The following is a 21,176-nucleotide window of genomic DNA, read 5'->3' as shown; positions in this document are numbered from 1 at the left end:
TCTTTGTTGACAGCTATTTCTAAAATAGGAACACATCTCATTATGGTCTAATAAGATTTTTTTTTTTCTTTCAAGTTACTCCAGGGGTGTTATGTCCCCTGAACGCCATGTTCGTACACGGCTGTATTTCACCAGCGAGAGTCATGTCCACTCCCTGTTATCTACCCTTCGTTATGGTGCCTTATGTGATGTAAGTTGAACACTTTCTCTGTTAAAGCTCTGATATTTTGAGAGGAACCAAAAGGACTCAATCTCACTAAAATTGTATCAATTGAAAGCTTAATTTTCTTAAGTGGCTTTGAAATTTATCGTACTTTTTCAAACAATTTATTTCCTATTATATATGCGGAGACATATTTCAAATTGCTGGCATGCACATTGGTGGAAATAAGCATGCCCTTTAAAGTAATGCTGAGTTCCATTGTTGTGTTCAGCTGTATATGTTATGGTCTCAAAGAGGTTGAAAAGGGCAGATAATCCATTTTCTTGTCTTATGTTGTCACCTCAAGTCTTCCAACTCTTTTTCTTTCAAGTTATCATTCAGGGTTCTCTTGAATTCACTTTTGGACTCACTTATTATTTTTGACCATTGGCATATTGTCAATACCTCCCTACCTGACTTCAAGAATGCTCATCTAGTGAAAAGTTCTCCTGTTCAGTGGATTGTCTTACTTTCCTATACTGTCATAGAATACCTTGATGGTGGTGCATTATTCTCCATCCCATTAACTTTGAAACAAAGCACTAAAAAAGACAAGGTCTCCAGATTCAGAAATTACCTAACTGAGCTCTTGGAGAGGATAAATGCAGCACCACAAAACCTACATGGCTGCTTCTAAGACAGAGCTTGATTAAAATGTTAACTTTTGAAATGGATGTATTGACATACTTGCTTCTGGTAGTGGGTGACTAAACTCACTGATGGCAAAAGCATTTTTAATCCTAGACCTCTGTGACATGCTACAGCAGATACACTTCTAGTTTTAGGCTGATGAACTTTTAAGTTTCCTTTAAGGTGGATTACTAAATGTATTTTTTCTAGAGCATGAAAAAAGTGAATATTCATTTTAAATAGTTTGGGATGTGATGGTTGTTTTTCCTCTGTATACTGGAAGTCTTCATTTACTCTGTCTGTTTGACTGGTAGAGTGATATTTAGAAGCATTTTCCAGAATATATTAGTTGAAATGAGTTTATTGCAAAGTTAACAACTCCCATCAGGAAAGTTTAAAACTCTTGTCTACAAGACATATGTCATCATTGGCGAAAGAACATGAAAGATACACTGAAATAAAATATGAGAAGTTCTGATCCCCACTTTTCATTCATTTGATGAGTAATTTTAAGTGACTTTTTTTTTTTTCTGGTTGTATCTCTGTTTTTTCCTTAGCTGTGAAAAGCTTCGTACTTCTGTGAATGTAAAATCCATGTAAATGGGGAAAAAGGGAAATCATCAGTCTTTTTAAAGAAAATAGCTGGTTTTTATTTGTTGATATTTTTTTTCCCCCTTCATAAGGAATCAAAAGATGAACAATGGAAACGAGCTATGGATTATTTAAATGTTGTCAATGAACTCAATTACATGACACAGATTGTTATCATGCTTTATGAGGATCCAAACAAGGTATTTAAAATGGATAAATATCTTCAGAAACAAGTAGTGCTAAGCTATGTATTAAAGTGTAAACCTATTTAATAATTTTTCTTCAGGAACTTTCTTCGGAAGAACGTTTTCATGTAGAACTGCACTTTAGTCCAGGAGCCAAAGGCTGTGAGGAAGATAAAAATTTACCAGCTGGATATGGATACAGACCTGCCTCTAGAGAGGTAATAATTATGCTTTTCTTTAAAGCAAAAGTTAGTTTTTCTGGATGTGGATATACCTAAAATAAACACTTGGAAATTGTTAGGTAAAAAATACAAATGTGATTTTTATTTTGGTAGAAAAACATCTAGTAAAATATAGGCAGTCCCAATGTATTATTCCATTTTGAATGGACAGTGAGGTAATGGACACAGATAATTTGGACCTTCTATGGCTTTGCCAGAATTTTTTGCTAGAAATACGAAATAGTCATTGTAAGAAAAGTGATATCCACATCAATGTCACATCAATGATATTCTGACAACTGAAAGAAATATTTAAGAAGGTAAGGTAGTTTGGCATGTTTGTAAATACAGATTGTTGAGGAAGGATTGATATTTTTGTATATTGATGTATGGGCAGGTCTGTGGAGTTGACCACCTGCTTTTTGAGAAATGAATGAAAGCAAAGCTTGACTGGAATTCTTCTGTTGACATGGGAGGCCAGGATTTTATTACTATGTCAACAGAAAATTGGAGTAAGATATGTTGGCTGAACAGTGTGGTTAATTAGGGCCACACTATCATATGCAGTGGCTGGTTAGGAGCAAATACACATAGATTATTAAAGTCTAGAGCAATTTGTTCAATAATATGTGATTTACCTCTTGTATTTTTAAAATTGGCTTACTTTATGCAGAAGACTTATTTGACAGCCACTTCTGTCTACTTATTGCAAGGTGTGCAGCTAAATTGAAAATTAATTATGTATTGTTTGTAGAATGAAGGCTCGAAGAAAACCTCTCATAGAAATGATAGTGATGAGGAGGCTTATGCTTCTAAAAGAGATGAAACAGATCGGTCAGTAGTGATGTTCAAGCCAATGGTATCAGACCCAATTCACATACACAGAAAGTCACCCCTTCCGAGATCCAGGAAGATTGGTTCTGTTGAAGTAAGTGTTTATGTTCCAGATAAAGTCTTTCACAGAAGTTAACTTTTGCTTACTTTTAACAAAACAAAAACAAATGTAATTCTGCTTTTGATTACGCAGAACCAGTATGATGTTATGTCTCACAAAAGGGTTGCTCTTGTTCTATGGGAAATTCTCCATGGCAGTAATTTGTCTGAAGGATTTTTTTTTTTTTAATTAATTATTATTTTTGTATTGTTTGTAGAATGAAGGCTCGAAGAAAACCTCTCATAGAAATGATAGTGATGAGGAGGCTTATGCTTCTAAAAGAGATGAAACAGATCGGTCAGTAGTGATGTTCAAGCCAATGGTATCAGACCCAATTCACATACACAGAAAGTCACCCCCGACGAGATCCAGGAAGATTGGTTCTGTTGAAGGTGTTTATGTTCCAGATAAAGTCTTTCACAGAAGTTAACTTTTGCTTACTTTTAACAAAACAAAAACAAATGTAATTCTGCTTTTGATTACGCAGAACCAGTATGATGTTATGTCTCACAAAAGGGTTGCTCTTGTTCTATGGGAAATTCTCCATGGCAGTAATTTGTCTGAAGGATTTTTTTTTTTTTAATTAATTATTATTTTGCGATAAGACTTATTTCCTTTTTTCTTTTTAAGCCATTTTAGAAAAGCTGATATTTGAAAATGAAGGCTTTTTCAGTCTAAACCTACATCTTCAAACTAACATACATTTCTTTTGTATTCATCCTTACAAGACAGCTGCTATTGGGAATTAAGCAAACCTTCAGGGTGATCATGCTGAGAGGGAACAGAGGGATTGAGGGTGGTAGGGGAGGTACAGGAGGTGAGAGACATGTCTTCTGCTGTGTTTGCTTTCACGTGGGGTGAAAGTGACTCCACTTGTCAAGCATTTGAAGGTAAGAGAATAAACTGGAAGCTTTTTTTTAAGTGGGTGGGGTTTGTGTTTCATTAATTCTTTAGATAACATCTTGAACAGTCTATTCTTCTGTCTTGAAGGCCATGACATCCAGGTGTGCTTCACAGATATGGCTTTAATGTCACAGAGGTGGGGGGATGCACGGCAGTACCACTGATACCATTTGTATAGTTGAGTTGCAAAGCTTCAGATGGTGCATAGTGGCACTTCAGTGATATTAATGCTAGAAGCAGACTAACAGCTTCTTATTGCCTCATTTTCAGTTGCTTAAAACCATCAGAAATGAAGATTCACACCAAAAGCTTTTCCTTTCATGTTTGTGTTGGGAATGGGCTGTTTGTATGCAATGAAAGTATTACAGATTTGCAAGTAACTTGGTTATTGGTAGTGTGGAGAGAAAAAGATGCATGGTTCCCTTCCATAAGGATATCTGTATAACTTCACATTACTCCCATAAATTAACAGAGATAATAAATGTGAATGTCTTACATTTTCTATTTCCAAGTTTTATCATAAACAAATGCTCACAACATCAATATTTTGGATTTTTAAAAGCTGTTTTCACTATGATCATGCAAACTCCCCTCCTAGTTATGAGTTCACATACACACAACTTAATAGTCTATTACTTCAAACTCTTAACTATTTTCATCTTCATAAATTATGTAGAATTTACTTTCAAAAGGTATCAATAAGATAAATTGCTAAATTTTGACTGTGCAGATAATATATGCTCAGATGGAATGTGTTTCAGCATTCAGTGCTTGTTTATTTGCTGGAAGAAAACAGCTGATTTAAAGAAAACATACACTATGAAACTTTTTTCGAAAAAGTAAAATTGGAAGTTTCATCTGGCCTACTGAAATCTGCAAAACCAGTATTTGGAATATTTAAACTAAATGGTATTTTCAAGTCTTTAAAAAAAGTCATTGCAACTTAAACTGCAACTGCCTTGAACCTTTTTTTTTTTTTTCTTCCTTATAAGGCAAGTCTCTCTTCACCTATGTCCATTAATTTGAAAGGACACTGTCAGGTGTGAGATTATATGGAAGTTTTAATCTGGGGTATAATCAACAATATTTACAGAAGGATTGCAACTGTGATTGAGTCATGAAAATAAAAAAAAACAAAGTTCTAACAGTAAAACAAGAAAGTAGGGCTCATCGGCATGGGAAATCAAATTCTGTATTGCTGAAAATGTTGATTGCTAATGATACATAATGACATAGGGCATGGGGGACTCTTAGCCTGACACTGTCCTCCCTTGAAGTCTTAATAGGTGTCCAGCATTAGATAATTTGTAGGGCTTTTTTAAGGTTGGAGAACTACTACCAGTCTGGTTGGTGCTACTACCAGTGAGTCAGCTGTAAAGTCTCAAAGGCGATTCTAAAAATGAGACTCTTTTAGGTAAGGTTATAGACTAGAAATGAAAACTATTAAGTAATAAATAGGAAACTTTAATGTACTTAGAGGGGGAAAACTATTAAACAGTATGTCAAGGATAACAGATGTTCTGTTTCCAACATGTGGGAAATTCTTAAAATTTTGAATCAATTATTGATAACAATTACTTTTCTCTCATATCTAATTAGTCTACCAGAAATTTGATTGAAGTGTTGTATTAAAAGATACAATTGGATTAAAAGATATAAGTGGAACTGATAACTTCCTAATATTGTAATATTACTCTTCCCTATTCGCTGTTTAATAGTTTTAAAAGCAGTAAATAAATAAAAGGGTGCAAGCAGATTGGGTTTTTTTCTTTTCTGTTCATTTGGCTCTGTTGAATCTAACTTTGCATGCTTTGCTGTTTTTTGCCCCCTTTCTCACTTCCAGGAAGAGAGCCCCCTGAGTGTGTCTAGCCCAGAGTGTATTGGTACCTGGCTGCATTACACCAGTGGTGTGGGTACTGGGCGTCGAAGACGCAGATCAGGGGAACAAATCACTTCTTCCCCTGTCTCCCCTAAATCATTGGCTTTCACATCCAGTATTTTTGGCTCATGGCAACAGGTTTTTAAACTTTACTTCATTAAACATTATTATGCATTCCAAGCAACAACCAACTGTCTTTAAGGACATCTAATCCCTTGTTATGGATTATGTTTGAAGCAAATTCTTCCACTTCTTAAAATTACTTCCCGAGAATGTCTGGGGGAAAAAGAGCAAGTGCATGTTTTTCCACTGAATGTGTTACATGTTTTCGTAAAAATTTGGTTTCTTTATAGGAATTGCAAATGTTACCACAGTAAAAAAACTTAGTCTACTTCCTAATGAAACAGATTTCTGCTTTGGTTTAGTTGTCCTTTAAGACTTTAAAAACAGCATTGCTTAATTTGGTGGTAGGTAAATTGAAAAACTTTTTTTTAATAATTGCAACCAATACCATTTAAAATAATTTATTTGGTACTTCATATTGCTATTCAAAACTTGTTTTGCATATATCATATTTTCAGTGGCCGGGTATTAACTATTGCAGGGAACAAACTCTAGCACTAATAATTCTCGCCTTCTGTATCCGGAGGTATCTGAAACTCCCAACACAGTACATCATCCATTGACTTGTACAATATTTTGAAGATTTTTCTAAATATTGGGGGGGAAAGGCAGGAAAAAAACAGTAAATTTTTTTGTAGTACCAGTGAAGATCTAAAGATTGTTTAGTATGTCGAGATATTGTTTACATGTATGACAATGGATGGTGTTCTGTTAACCATATCCTTTTTCTTTGAAAATTTTCATAATTTCTTTTTATTGTGGAAAATTCTAAAACTATTTACATAGGAAAACTTTATATCAGTAAAGGCTGTGAGCATCTGAAGATCACACTGAGCCCGTGCATGGATCAGTAATTGTATGGTGTCCTCAATAGCTTGTCTGTCTTTCCTTCCCTCCCCTCCTTTTTTCAATACAGGCGCAGTTTAGGAGAGTGCATTTGGTAAAATGAAATAAAATGTCTCAAATATCTGTTCTCATATCTGTGTTGGTCTGTGTCCTTTCCCATTCTGAATGCTTGCTTTGCACCACTTCATTGCAAGGAACTCATATGTGAAATGGACTCCCTTCAGAAGGGGATATTGCATGATCTTTCATGTTTCCTTTACATATTTTTACTAACACTTATCATACAGCTTATTAACACTTGTCTGTCTGAAACAGGCTGCTGTATCAAGTTAAATGGATGTTTCATGCTGCTGTTCTACTTTCCCTTATTTTTCTGTTTTTTATATCCAGGTCCTATCAGAAAGCAATAGTAACTTACGAACACCGAGAACTATTCTGGAACAAAAGCAGAGTGGTCTAGGTATGTGCCTACAACTGAAACTTTGTTTGATGTTAGCAGCTTTTCATCTGCCCATTGTTCTGTACAGTTGTACATTCTTTGAATAGCTTTTATGTTAACAGGACCCAATAATACGTGTTATCAATAATATATGCTGAGTGTCTGTCTATGAACTTGACAATTTTTCTGCAGCAAAAGTTTTTAAATAAATTATAACTGAAAAGAGCAAATTGTTTGAGGCTGTTCACACTACTGACTCTCTACTGCTTGCAACAGGTACATAGGATTATTGTAACATAAATTAGATTTTTAAGATAATATAGTTTATGACTGAGTTTTTGGGTTTTGCAAGAACCTTTTGGATTGAAATGGCCTGCACTGGAAACTGTTAAAACAGTTTTCTTGAAAATTAACGTTTCCTACTGTGGGCAATTGATGGAATTGAAGGTGTTTTACCAAGGGGAGGGGAATGGGGAATGAACAAACCTTAAGTTTCTTGATAATATCAGGGGTTTTGCACACATTCCCTCTCCTAAAACCAATTTCTTCCTTTCAGCATTAGAATGAATCATGCTATAATTCAATGAGTTGTTTCAAATTCTTTTAATTCAAGTGGTGCTTTTCTGTTGCTTCTTCGAAACAGGCAAACATATGACTGATATGCAAAAATATGAAATCTTGCACTCCTGTAAATCAATATTGCATTTTTTTCTGTAAGTGTGTCTTTTCATGGGAAAAATGAAGTGTAGAAAATGCGTAAGCTATATGCATAAACTTAGAAGTAGTTTTGCCTATCTTTGTAAAGATGTGTATTCTTTGTATGTCTAATCTTTCTGTGATACTTTTCTCCCTATTATATTTTTCCCTTAGTAAAATGCATACATCAGGTGCTCTTGTTTATCGAAGTCATGTTTTTTATTGTGTGCTTGCTAGTTAAACAACTTTTCTTTTGCCAATGTGTGACACAATATGGCTTGTGGAAGTTGATGTATTTCTGTGCGTAGATTAAAGTATAACATTTGGTGTGAAAGGCTTTTGCCATAGACCAGGCACCAATTTATTTTGGCTGTGATTGGTCACATGTGCTAGTAATGTTTCCCCTCATTGGGTCATTAAAAGTAATGAAAGGAAGTGTCACTGGATAGATAGATGGTTTTCAAAAAAAATCTGCTGCTACTTATCTAAAATGTAAAAGATAAGTTCTGAGTGAAAAAACACTTCTCCTTTCAACTAGTAGTAAAAACTAAAGGAAAAAAATTGCAACATTTTTTTCCATTTTGTTCATTGTTGTATGTAAATTTCATTTATGGTTGATGATTATAAAAGTTATTTTTATATTTTGTCTGTGGCTTTCAGTGGTTTGTTAAAACTTCCATCCTAGTGGCAGGAATGTATGATTTGTAGCAAAAGAACTCTCAGTTGCATGGAGATGTACAAAAGTCTTCTCAGGAAAGGAAGTCAAGTTAAACTTGGTGGAGCTTTTAGGTATTTTCAGTTTGTAACATTGTCAACAATGGTAGCTGAAATACGAATAGAGAGAGTATTGCCAATTTGGTTAACATTTTGTTGGGGTTAGAAGGGAAATATTTCCATATTAAGTCCGTGGAAATGCATGTACTTCATTGCAGCCTGTCATCTCAAAGGTTGATTTGGATGAAAGCAATGAGCAGTATTTTTCCAGTTTATATTTGTTTCGGAACTGCAGGTTTTAAAACACACAACTTTCACATCATCATCATCTTGGTTTTGTTTTGTTGTTTTGGTTATGTTTACATTGATGCTAACTGGTAACTTTTCTTTACCAAAAGTGAAAACAGGACAAGAACTCACTTTGTTAAAGCCAGTCCTCTCTTTGCACATATAGCAGAGGGTGCTGTGTCATGAGTAGAAGCACAATAAATTATGATAGTTTCAGCCTACAAGTACCACTCTGACATTACAAGCATATTGTGAACCTGTCCAAGGCACTGCCAAAAGCTGCCTTTTGTGTGGTAAGAGCCATGTGCTTGCATGCTGCATGCATCCCAATGTGAATGGACAAACACCTGGTTGTTGTATGTATTTTCTCTAACTCCCATCAGGGTCTCACTGTGCGGGCCTGTTTAGCACCTCAGTGCTCGGGGGTTCTTCAAGTGCACCTAACCTACAGGATTATGCTCGTACTCATCGTAAAAAGCTGACTTCTTCTGGCTTCATAGATGGTATGTGCACACTCTCGCACATGCACGCACAAATCCATGTGCCACATTAAACTTCTAAAGATAGATCCTAGGTTACTGATTTTAATGGAATCCTAGAATCCTTTGCCTTAGTATTAATTGTATGAGTTTCTATTGCTTCTTTATTGCCCGTAGCTTGCTTATGTTTAACTTAATAGCATAGTTAATTCTTGTTTCTGTCTTGAATTGAACACTAGCTCACAGACTTGTAATACGTGCCAGGAGATTTCAGGAAGTGCATTTTAAAAGTAAACTAAAATTTTAGTTTTGAAATTCTTTTCTCATTTTAAACTTTGGGGTTTATCATTACTTACTGATCTTGAAATGAAATAAATTACTTGGAGCATATACAAGGAATGAAAGAAATGTAAACTAATAACTTAAATACTGATGGTGAAAATTTTAGGATTCCTGACTTTTTTTATTGGGGTTTGGATTACAAAGGAGCAGCAGATTTTCAGTTTTGGATAATCTGGGGTAGAGAAGAAACTCTCGCTAGATTTCAGAATGTAAAGATGCCAAAGCACACCTTTATAACTCTGAGGTGAAACAGTATTCATGCTGTTTTCCCCCCAATTCACTACTCGGTGTTCAACTCTAACCTGATATAACCTTGTATGCCAGAATCACCAGCTCATTCTGCTTGTTTTCATACACTTCATTACACATCTTGTAGTTACCAACAATCCAAATTTTCTTCTTTTTAACCTCTATTTAGATTTTAGCCCTTTTCCTTGATCCCTTCTGCATGCCACTCAGTTCTAATACCTTCTTATCTTTTCTTTTTTTCTTTCTTCTTCCTTTCCTTTTTTAAAATGTCCCTCTTTTGGTAGCTGTTACAAATTTCAGGTACCTGTTTTTCTCTTTCTCAGACACCACACGCGGTTCTGCTGTTAAAAGGTTTTCTATCTCATTTGCTCGACACCCAACCAATGGTACGTTTTGCTTTTATTTTAAAAACAAAAACAAAAACAAAAGGTTCCTTGCTTCATCCCTTTTATTTTTATTTCAAATACGGGGTGTACAGTATCATCCAGCCGTCTGTCGTTCCTAACTTCAAGCACAACTCCAAATATATTTGTAATCATTAGATATTATAAATCCCTTCTTTACCATTCATTAGTATAAATACAACATCAAAATTCCTTAGAAAAATCCTTGAAAAAATTGAAGTGCTACTGTTAATCATGATCTCTGTAATAAATTATTCTTTCCAATTTCTTGCGTGATCAGACTGTATGGTACAAGATAAAAACAGAATTAAATCTGATCTTTATTGGGCATACACTTCTTGATAGCTGCTGCTTCTTCTTTGTCTTTCTCCTGCTGAGCTGTTTCCCTGAGCTTCCTGATTCTAAAATAAATCACTGAATTGACAACTGGAGTTTATGACTATCTTCTTGAAGTGATGCTAAATTAAAAAACTCAAGCAGAAGCTTTGGTTCCATTCCTGCTAAATTGCTATATTTGTCATTGGACAAAAATTTATTTTACCTTATCATACTTCTCTGTTCATCAGATGTGCAAATTACTTAAATATTGCACTAACAATCACAGTAAGAGAGCTGCCTGTTGCTTACATTGACCTCTTGAGCTTCAAAAGTGAGATTTAACTTGTCTTCAGTCTACCATAGTTACAAAATAAGTCTGGTTTAACACACAGGACAGAGGTACGTCTTTCTCTTCCTCAGCAAAATATTTCGTGCCTACCTTTCTACATGATCAAATAGGCCCAAAATATATCCTGTTCATGAAAACCAGACTTGGTCTTCAGCATCCACTGGATCTTAATGTAGCTTTTCCAGATTTCTTAATTGCAGTTTTAAAATGTGTATGACTGCTGGCTGAGTACAGTGATAGTGATATTGTTGAAACTGCAGTGGAAATCATCAGCATTTTCATGTTAGATTCAAAATGTATTTGCTTAGAAACAAGGTTAAAAAAAAAAGACTGAGTTTTTGTTTGGCTTTGCTGAGAAGCAAAGCAGTCCTTTATTATATTCATTTGGAATCCATAGTGACTTTTTGCACTGCAGTGCTTCTTGAAGGGAAACTGCTATAGTAAGGCTGAATTAATACCATTAAGACTGTGTTTGATCTAAAAGGCCAATTCTAGTGTCCTATTTCAAATAGGAAAGTTAGGAGTCCATTTTTTGTCTTTAGACTCAAACCAAATAGTATTTCCAAAACATACAAGGTCAGAAAGTAAGAACTGCATTTGAGTATCAGTGCCTAATAATACGATTACTTTCTGTTTCATTTAGCACTATCTTTTTGTGACTGCATTCTTTTAAAAAAGAATCTAAATTGCTTTTAATGAATGCATTGATTGTTCTGATTCATTTAATACAGTAGTTTTACCACACATCTTTTCAAGATTAATTATATGCATGCTGTATGAGCTCCTATGAAACCTAAGTATATTGCAGGCTTCCAAGGGTTTTCTACTAACATTAAGAACATATTGATGTTGTTTTGTCTGTCCTCTGCACTATCATTTTGATTCTCCTTGTCCATTTCACTCTGTTTTTTCTTATTTTTATGTTGTTATCACACCCTCTTAACTCATTTCAGACTACCCCCCCATCTTTAGTTCAAGGAACATGGTGAAACAAGTATCTTCTGACAGTGCTTTACCTTATTTTCTGGGCCTCTGTGCAGAACACCCACACCTCTTTAGGTGCTGGTCCATTTCCTCTGTGGAATTTCTAGGCTCCAGTGGTATGTCTCTATAGCTTTTAAATGTAAGACAGCAGGGTGGCTTTTTGAGGTGCTGCGTTAACCCTTTCATTGTCTTGCCTTTTGATGCGGACAGTCCTTTAAGAATAAATATACCCAAAACTCAAAGGCTGTTAGTTTACAGGAAATTGCTTTTTTTAAAGGGATACTGTCAGGCTTCTTCATCATTAAAATTAAAATTTATTTCTCATAAAATATTTATCATAAAATATTCAAATAAAACACTGCAGATAGATTTCCAGGTCATATCCCTTAGATGCAAAGATACTACAACAACATGTTGGGATATGGCTATCTGATAGCAGAATTGTCAAAACTGAAAAAAAACCTATGGAGGGGAAATTCCTGAAAGAAGACAACTTTTTTTCTTTTCTTTTTTGAAAGGGCATAGGTGTATTTTGAAACTCCTTTCTGGTTTTCTGTAACACTGCACTGTAACAGTAATAGTTATTAAAAAGTTAACCTGACATTGTCCCACTACTTTCTTTGCAAAATTAAAAAAATAAATTCTCATTCAAGTGATAGTGACTTTTCTGTCAGGGTAAAGAGATAAATCTCACATTTTACCGTAATGCAAAGAAAGGGTTTGCGCTTTGCATGCATGCATAGTTATTTAGGATATTAATATGTACGCCAAACATCTTAGTGCTTACACTGAAGCTTAGCTACTGACTTTATAGGAAAATAGAAATTAAGTATGTGGTGGTGTTTCTTTTGTACATGAAAATCAAGTTTCCATGAAATGCAACATTTTATTTGTAATATAAGTGAAGCTGACTTAAGTACACTTCAGTTGATTGTATATTTGAAGCGACTGTCCCTCAAATTTGAGTATGGCCAAGGTGGATCCAAATATAAATACAGACATTTGGGGGTTGAAATTTTGTTGAGTTACTTCTCTATGCAAAGCACTAAATGGGGAGTGAATGGGGAACACTGGATATCACAGGAATATTGACGTTTATTATTTTAGGGGAGGGAACAGTTCACAGTCATAATCCTATCTCTAATAAATGTACCTTGAACTGAAATTCTGAACATTATTTCATTCACTATCGTTTCTTCATTTAAATATCTTAAAAGAAATGTAGCAACTGTAAATTTACAATATTGAATTGCCAAGTTGTAATGTTACCGCTGTATGTTGAAAACACTAATGGACATATTTTCCTCTTATGAAATGCAATTGGATGAAGAGCTGTTCATTGAGTTATCAAACTTGCATCACTTCAGAGAACTGCAGGGTTTTTTTTTGCCAAGATGTTTAAGTGCTTTTTAGTATGTTAGTAATATGGATATGCATGGTTGGTGTATGATCAATACTAATGTAGAAAAGCGAAGTCCAATAAATTTTTAGATTTGGGTTGCTATACTTACCTGTTCTAATATGTGAAACTTCTAGTCTTTTAAGTACTGTTTTTAAATGCATAAAGGTAGGTGTAAATCTGTCTTACAGAGTTAAAACATGTAACCTTAAGGTACAAAAGTGCTAACAGTGGTTTTCCTTTGATATTTAAGGCAACAGTTTGTTTTCACAGAAAACTGAAGATAGAACGTGAATTCTGCAAATTTATTTCTTGGAAGCTGTAGCGTTTTTAGCTCTTGTCTGCTAACAGTTTACAACATAGCTATCCTATTTTACTTGCATGAATGAGTTACCTATTTAGTGTTGTGCCAGGTATGAGAATGAGTTGGAGAAATACTACCATTTCCTGACAATTTTTTTTTAGTGATTTACTAAGTTTGTCTTAGAGGAAAGTTATCTTTCATGAACTGATTTGGGAGTAGGGCACAGTTGTAATGTTTGAAGACCACTTTATGCATACATGGGATTTGTATCCCATGGTATGTTAAATGGTGTCTTTAGTTTAGTACATCCTGGAAATTGGCACATCTTGTTCCAACTCCTTTAATATTTAGTGTCCATGATTTCAAGAGTACTATGTCTGCATGTGCTGATTTAAAATAAGTACTTTTTATCATGCATTAATACTTGCCCATGCAATAGCTTAAATCCTGTCTTATGTTTGGAAATCTTTTTTTTTATTATTTTTCTTTCAGGTTTTGAACTATATTCCATGGTGCCTTCTATTTGCCCTTTGGAAACTCTACACAACTCCTTGTCTCTGAAGCAGGTGGATGAATTCCTTGCCTCTGTTGCTGCTCCATCAAGGGAAAATCTACAGGAGACATGTACTGATCTTAGTTTGTAATTATGTTCATTTTAAATTGTTAAATATTGTCTAGTTAATCTTTCCGATATTTTACAGCTAACAAGTAAACTATGAATACTGCTTTAAAAAAATGAAATTTGTACATAAACCATAATTTTAATTTTTGCAGTATCCTTTTGCGTTATGGATGCTGTCATAATTCATTGAAGTAATGTCTCTGTTGGCTGGGGTAGTAAATTAAGGATTCAGTGAAATCGTAATTGGTTTATTCCCTCACATTAAGAACTTCTCAGTACTGTCCACGCTGTTAGCTGAATTACAAGGAATGCTTTTTAGTGAGCATGGAGTATTTCCAGCTTTATACTGTACTGTTGTACTGGCAGTAACCTGAGCAGAGTAGTGTTGCCTTTTACAAGCCTTTTGCATCTGAAAACTGTGTTATTTCCTGTTTCTTTCAATATTACTTGGGGTTTCACCTGTGGAGTATCTTGCAGTTACTTATTTTTTTAGTAGTTCGTGCTGTATGTGTAATGTTTAAGTGATCTTGAAATGAAATGCAAACTGAGTTCTATCCATGTGCATGTCTCTGGGAAGATGACTTCCCATTGTGATTCTACTGCTGTGTCTTTGGAAACAGTTTCAGTTAGGTCAGATTCACCACATATTAGGACGCTTGTAATTCATGTGTTGGGGATTGAAAATCATTCTTCTTGAGGAAATCTCTAAAGACTCATGCTTTAATCAGAAAATTTGTACTTGCTAGTACGGATACAAAGACTACCTAGATGTTAGGATTTTTCCTTTTTTTTCTGTTATAGGATTTTTCCTTTTTCTCTGTTATTTTAGTTTTATACAGTTTAGATTGTAATCAGCAGCTAATTTGATAGGGTAGGCCTCCTATATCTGAGAAGGAAGATAAGCAATTTAAGAAAACTGATGTTACTGAAAAAGAATTCAGGGAGGCTTACAGGTATTTTAAAGTTCTTAGCTATTTAAAATAGTTTGTTACACTGGAAGTTTGTGTCTCTTCAAAATCAGTTCAGAATTTAGAGTACACAAGATGAAAAAATATTTTTAAAAAACTTGTACTTCTGTGGTGGTCTGGTTGTCACCTTTCTACAAAGGAGTGGTTGGAAATTAGACCTGATAGAATTGAGGCCGTAGGTGCTTTGTTGTCCTTCTGCTTTCCTGTAATGTTTGGAAGTTGTCTAGAGACTAATCTATTGTATGAACTTTTCATAGGGGTTTTGAACTAAATGCCTATTCTAGCGAAATCTTCATAACCTATGAGAAGTAGCACTAATGCTTTTGCCAGTCTTCTGGCAAGGCAGCTGTTACTGAAATTTGGCTTAGCTGCCTTAGCAGCATGGAGTTATTGTGTCGCTTTCTGAAGTGAAAAGGAGATTTTTAGATTTGTCTTTCATGCTTTGAAGTTTTGACACTAGAGTCAAAAATTGGTAGCTGAGCTGCAGGTTGTGTAACTGTGGCATCTACATTGCTGGACAGATACACAGTTCTGTGGCTACTATTTTTGATGTTTTGCTCAGGTGAGAGTATTTTTTTTATTAATGATGTGCATCTTTTCTTCCCCCCCCCCGCCCCATTTCAGCTTCTCCAACTTACATGATTCCACTGTCAGGAAGAAAAATTTCTTTAAATACATATACCCCTGCAAAAATTCAACCAACGCCACTTGAAACTTTGCCTGAAAGGCTAGCAATAGAGAAACCAACCTTATGTAAGTAACTTCTGCAGAGGCAGAATGCCTAACTTCATTACATTATTTCCAGCAGTAGGATTCTTTCTTACACATTACATAGTTTCTTAGGGCAGCTATTTCTTAACATTCCCTGTCTATGTAAGTGGCATCATTTTATGGGTCAGCGAGAACTCAATAGCATTGCACAAATAATTTTAGCAGTGAAACTGTGCTAATAGTTAATTTCTCTTATCCTCTGAAGTGTTTGAAAGAATTTCTATGGCCTGACACTTCATGGGGTCTTGTTTTGTTTTTAAGTATGACAATATTTCCAGCTATCTCCAAGTAAGACAAGCAAAGGAAATTTATTTATTTAAATGGCAGCATTTCTAAGAAGTTTTCTAAACATTTACCTGCTCTGTGACCAGGTTCTGACTAAAGCTGCCGATAACATGACGACGTATTCAATCATTAGTATATTCAGTCTGAACTGTCGGCCAGCTACACTGTCTGCTTTTGGATAGTTGTGCTGTTTGGAGGGCCCCTAGAACAAAATCCTATTGCATTTCTGATGTCATTAGATACAGTGTAGCTTTGTGTGTGTTTCTGTGCTAGGTAACATATTTTTCTTGCTTTTGATGCTTTTCAGCACTGATATTCTTAAGTGTAAAACCTAATACTTTTTTTTCTGTATCTGTACAGCTACCCCTGGATCTTCTGTTTGTGTATCTAATGTTAAGCTATCTCTTGAAGAGGCCTCGCTAGATGTAGAACTTAGTGGTGAAACTCTTTCTGGGAAGAAATGAAGTTGATCAGACAAAACTGGAAGCAACTTCTTAAGCAATTCTTTAGTGTGTGTCCAACTAAATTACTGAGCTTTCAAAAGCCATTCATGTCTGCAGTTCATAGTGCATTTAAGAACCTTTAGTTTATACATACTTAACTAGTGTGCACGCTACATATTTAGGTCAAATGTCTTTTCTCATTTTCTAAAACGTTTCAGGAAATATATTTATTTATCGGTTTGATGAACTGCACACCTTTAATGGAAAAGCTGGACATGAACCTTTTCAGTGTCTTCAAATATTTACTGTAAACTTGTACAAAAAGAACATACCAATGCAGTGGTATGTGTTACAGTGGCTCTGTTGATGTCACTGTAATGAAGGCATCGTCTGTTGTCATTGTAAACTTCTATTTTCAGGAGTTTATAATCTCCCTGTGAATTTCTTCTGTGGGCTGAAATGTAACACACATCTTGGCTAGAAGCTTTTTTTTTAATTTAAGTACATTTCCAAAGAGATCTCTTTTGCCTGGTTTTGAAGATAAGCAGATGTTTTCTGCACTTGAATTATTTTATATCATATATGCTGCAATAATTAGGCATGATGGAGTGAGTTAATGTATTGTCACTTTTGACTCTCCTTATTTTTATTCTGTGTTTACATCAGACCTGTAACATTCAAATACACCTTCTCTTTTGTTGTTTAGTATACATGCTTGTATACGGGTACCTGTATATCATCCAGCAGATAAAACTGTCTTTTATATGTTTTTATCAAAAACTTCTTTTGTTTACTAAAAAGACAGTTTTATTTGCTTTGCCATATGTTTCTACAAAAAGGTGATATTAAAAAGCAGGTTTTATAAAAAGAGAAATGGTTACAGCTGGTCTGCTAGTAAGTTTATCCTAGAAGTTGTAAATATTCCATCTATGCTTTATTATCATCCCTTCAGAGTAGAGAGAGACTGTGGTCTACCAGAACTCAGTGCTCACTGTTGCAAAATACTCAGGATTCATCACGGCCTGGGAATTTTCATACCTCTCTCCTTCCAATCTAAGTGGTTGACAACAGCTCTCATAAAACAAAAAAAAAACAAAAACAACACATTAAAGATTTTATAAGAGCTGTGAGAAGCATTAGTAAGTCAGTGGAACTTTGAGTTATTGGGTTATGTAGAGGAATCATCCAGTCTCAGCAGTTCTTGTCATTTTATCTGTGGCATGAAAAATTATTGAATGATTATAATTATCCCAAGTGTATGAAAATATTGTCCACTTTTGTAAGTTCAAGTGGCTGATTATTAATAACTGAATTCATAAACTACAAGTTAGATAATTCCTTTCACATTTAAGTTGCAGAAGATGTAGCTTCTGAGTAATATTTTTAAGCAGGGCTCTTACTCGTCTCCAGAGGCAGTGCAACTATAATTACATTCACTTTGCCACAGGGTCTGTTTTCAGTGTTTACCACACATGAAATGGCTTCAGCAGACTAATTCTAAAAATGCTGGTTAAATACCAAAAATATGAAGGGTTTCACAGCTATATACTTAAAACATTTCATTTTCTGTAGTGTAATTTTGTTGTTGACAGTGTTGGTCTTGAACACAACTGAATGTACACTTGTTTACCGTTTAAAAAAAAAATACTGTTAAAATTTAAGTATGCGTATCATTCCAGTCAACCAAAGCTGTGGCATAACTTTTTATTATGTGCTCGTAAATAAAAACAAGGTCGCTGGCAACTTCTCTCTATTCTGTTTTCTTTTAAGAGTATATGTGAAGTACAGTGAGTACTTGACTTAGTAGTCTTGGTGGAAAAAAACTTACAAATAAGCCATTAATATACAAATAAGCCAAAATTTCTCTTGGCGGTGAAGGACATGACTTGAAGGACATGAAGAAATGAGAGTTTATCATTTTATACTGAAACCACTCCTCAAAAAGGTAAACGGTAGTCAGACACTCTGCAGTCCTTCCTCATGTTCCAGAATGGTAACATTAAATACAGAACCACTGTGAGTGCTCTTCTATTTCCTATTACTACTCCAGCAATAAGGCAGAACATGGACTGCACTGGGCGGATTTGAACCTACTTTTAGTCCAATTTCTTTATGCAATTGGACTGTCTCTCACATTAAACTTTTTTAACTAGTAGTCAGACACTCTGCAGTCCTTCCTCATGTTCCAGAATGGTAACATTAAATACAGAACCACTGTGAGTGCTCTTCTATTTCCTATTACTACTCCAGCAATAAGGCAGAACATGGACTGCACTGGGCGGATTTGAACCTACTTTTAGTCCAATTTCTTTATGCAATTGGACTGTCTCTCACATTAAACTTTTTTAACTATACATCCTATTCCAACCAGATTTGACAGAGGTCAAAGAATAAGTTCATAGAAAATCAGTGGTTGAATATGACTGTAACTCCTGAAGTACTACCACCCTGAAACGTAGTTTAAATATTTAGCATTTCCTTCAAAAATGAAGCATCATTACCAAACAGAGCAAAATGTTTTGGTTTTACAAAAATGTTTGTAAAAACTCCAAAATTATTTTTAAATCTTATCTGTTTCATGTTTCTTTGTTATAATAAAGACATACATTTGAGTTCTCTATATAATTATATGGGCAAGTGAAATTTGTTAAGAGAAAGCAGATGTGCTTTCATAGTTCAATTTTGTAGGAATCCATATAAACAAGCGTAGGGGGGTATGCATACAAAAAATAATGATCATACACTGATCAATAGCATCAAAACCAGCAGACTTCAAAGGAAGATGGCAGAAGAGATGTTACAAAGACTTTTAAAGGCCATTTCAATGCAATAGAGTATTCAAGTGGCAGAATGTAGGGATTTAACACTGTTTTCTGTCATCTAACACAGATGGAAGCATAATGTTCCTTTATTTTTCCCATATTTTTTTCTTTATCAGTTTACAGCAATTATATTGTTGATAGACCCATAAGTAACTTGCTGGAGAAAAAAACTGCAAAAACTTTTCCAAAAAGTCAGTTCTGGAAGAACTGGTGGAAGAAAAGAAGGGTACTTTCTAGTAGTTGGTTGTTTTTTATTTTTCTTTTTAAACAATGGTTTTAATTTTGGTTGGTTTTGTGGAGAGGACAAATTTCACTGAGTATTTCCAAATACTAATTTCTTGTCTCCCTCACTTAGCCCTTAAAAACAACCATCTTCTGCTCTGAAATATAAAAACTGGTGTCGTAACAAAGCAGTCAGAGTGTTTTCCACAGATACTGTGGAAAACAGATGCCAAATAAAAAAATAAACCAAACATCTATAAATAAAGAAATAAAACCCAGCATACTCTACACCACATACGGTATTACTTCTGTAAGCTTTCTAACTACTCATTTTAAAATGTAACATTCTTGCGGTCTAATCAAATACAGTTCCATTAAAAATAGCAAAGACAGTATTCCAACTCTGAAGTTCCCTGCAAAATAGCTAGGTGGAGGTCTGGCTCAGTCTTCAAAGGATGTGCAGTTCTGCCTCTGATCCCTCTTTCTTCTTTCAGTGAACAAGTTGAAGTATGACACAGTATGAGAGCCCTGCAAATCATCTGTACTTTGGATACAAATTCTGTTTGCAGTTCACACTGTAGAAAAATCTTGGAGAGATCCAAGTGTGTGTGAGTGGCATCAAATGTGGGCCTTTGAGGAGGAGGATGCACTAAATACAGAGAACATACGTATCATAAAAGAGGTAGAAGCGAGTGTGGAAAAGACCTTACAAGAAGCTTTTGCATTGATGATACAAAAACAGTTCTAACATGTACTTAAGGAAAAAAAAAAAAGGAATTAGAACGGATGAAAAACAGTTTGTCAGCACGCCACATAAGGTATGAATGTAGTATGCAGAAATAGACTTCTAGTCCAGACTTCTAAGAATTATTAATTTTCATGTGATCTGCTACTAAGGGAAGAATCAGATTTCTAAAATAACACTGAACATGACTAGAAATAATTTTTTGTCTTCCTCCAAGCTATACTGAGATCAATGTATATTTTTCTATCATAAAGTTGCTGGAAAAGAGGAACTTTTATGTGGAAATTACAATGTCTAGTGGTGTATTCTCTTTCAAAAAGAGCCTAATTTGGTGGTGATTGATCTAAACAGGATTATGTGGTTGACAGGTTCTAGTGAGAATTTTGGTTTTAATCAAGTGATAAATGAGAAGTGCAGGGAAGGAAATTCTCATATTTTACATGGGTATCTCAAGATTAGCCTGAAAGGGAGTTATTTTTGCCTGGATGCATCTTTTATCCAATGTGGTTTTGAGAAATCCACTTCATGTGCAACATTCTTGATCTATATAATCTGCTGTCCAAGTAGAACGGAAATACCATGAAAGCCATTTTCTGATGCACCACACTTACAGATCTCTATTCTGTTCAGTAAAAGGGACAAAAGTTACCAACAAGGGAAAATAAGGTAATTGGGTGCTGCGCATTTTGTACCAGATCAAGAATTCTCCTAATATAATTGCAGTATCTTTGCTTCCAACAAAGCCTATTTGGTCTGGGTGCACGTCTCACTAAATCGCCTGTTCTAGTATGTCTCTCCAGAACAGGGAATAACTGCTCC

At 34.9% G+C, this 21,176-nt stretch overlaps 1 protein-coding gene across 1 annotated transcript in view; it reads left to right on the top strand.

The window, feature by feature from the left end:
* Nucleotides 1-18,301, top strand: part of PPIP5K2 (diphosphoinositol pentakisphosphate kinase 2) — a 41,928-nt gene extending 23,627 nt beyond the window's left edge. Inside the window, exons 20-30 of the mRNA XM_009284192.2 lie at nt 76-190; nt 1,516-1,623; nt 1,710-1,826; nt 2,584-2,757; nt 5,510-5,683; nt 6,905-6,974; nt 9,035-9,154; nt 10,045-10,107; nt 13,972-14,103; nt 15,694-15,822; nt 16,486-18,301. Of these exons, the coding sequence (XP_009282467.1) occupies nt 76-190; nt 1,516-1,623; nt 1,710-1,826; nt 2,584-2,757; nt 5,510-5,683; nt 6,905-6,974; nt 9,035-9,154; nt 10,045-10,107; nt 13,972-14,103; nt 15,694-15,822; nt 16,486-16,589 (1,306 nt within the window). The 3' untranslated portion in view covers nt 16,590-18,301. The remainder of the gene's footprint in view (nt 1-75; nt 191-1,515; nt 1,624-1,709; nt 1,827-2,583; nt 2,758-5,509; nt 5,684-6,904; nt 6,975-9,034; nt 9,155-10,044; nt 10,108-13,971; nt 14,104-15,693; nt 15,823-16,485) is intronic.
* The last annotated feature ends 2,875 nt before the right edge of the window (nt 18,302-21,176 follow it).

This window comes from Aptenodytes forsteri, unplaced genomic scaffold (genome assembly GCF_000699145.1).
Source record: "Aptenodytes forsteri isolate BGI_AS27 unplaced genomic scaffold, ASM69914v1 Scaffold69, whole genome shotgun sequence".
In the NCBI taxonomy this organism is placed as follows: Eukaryota; Metazoa; Chordata; class Aves; order Sphenisciformes; family Spheniscidae; genus Aptenodytes; species Aptenodytes forsteri.
This window is presented reverse-complemented; position numbering and strand designations above follow the sequence as displayed.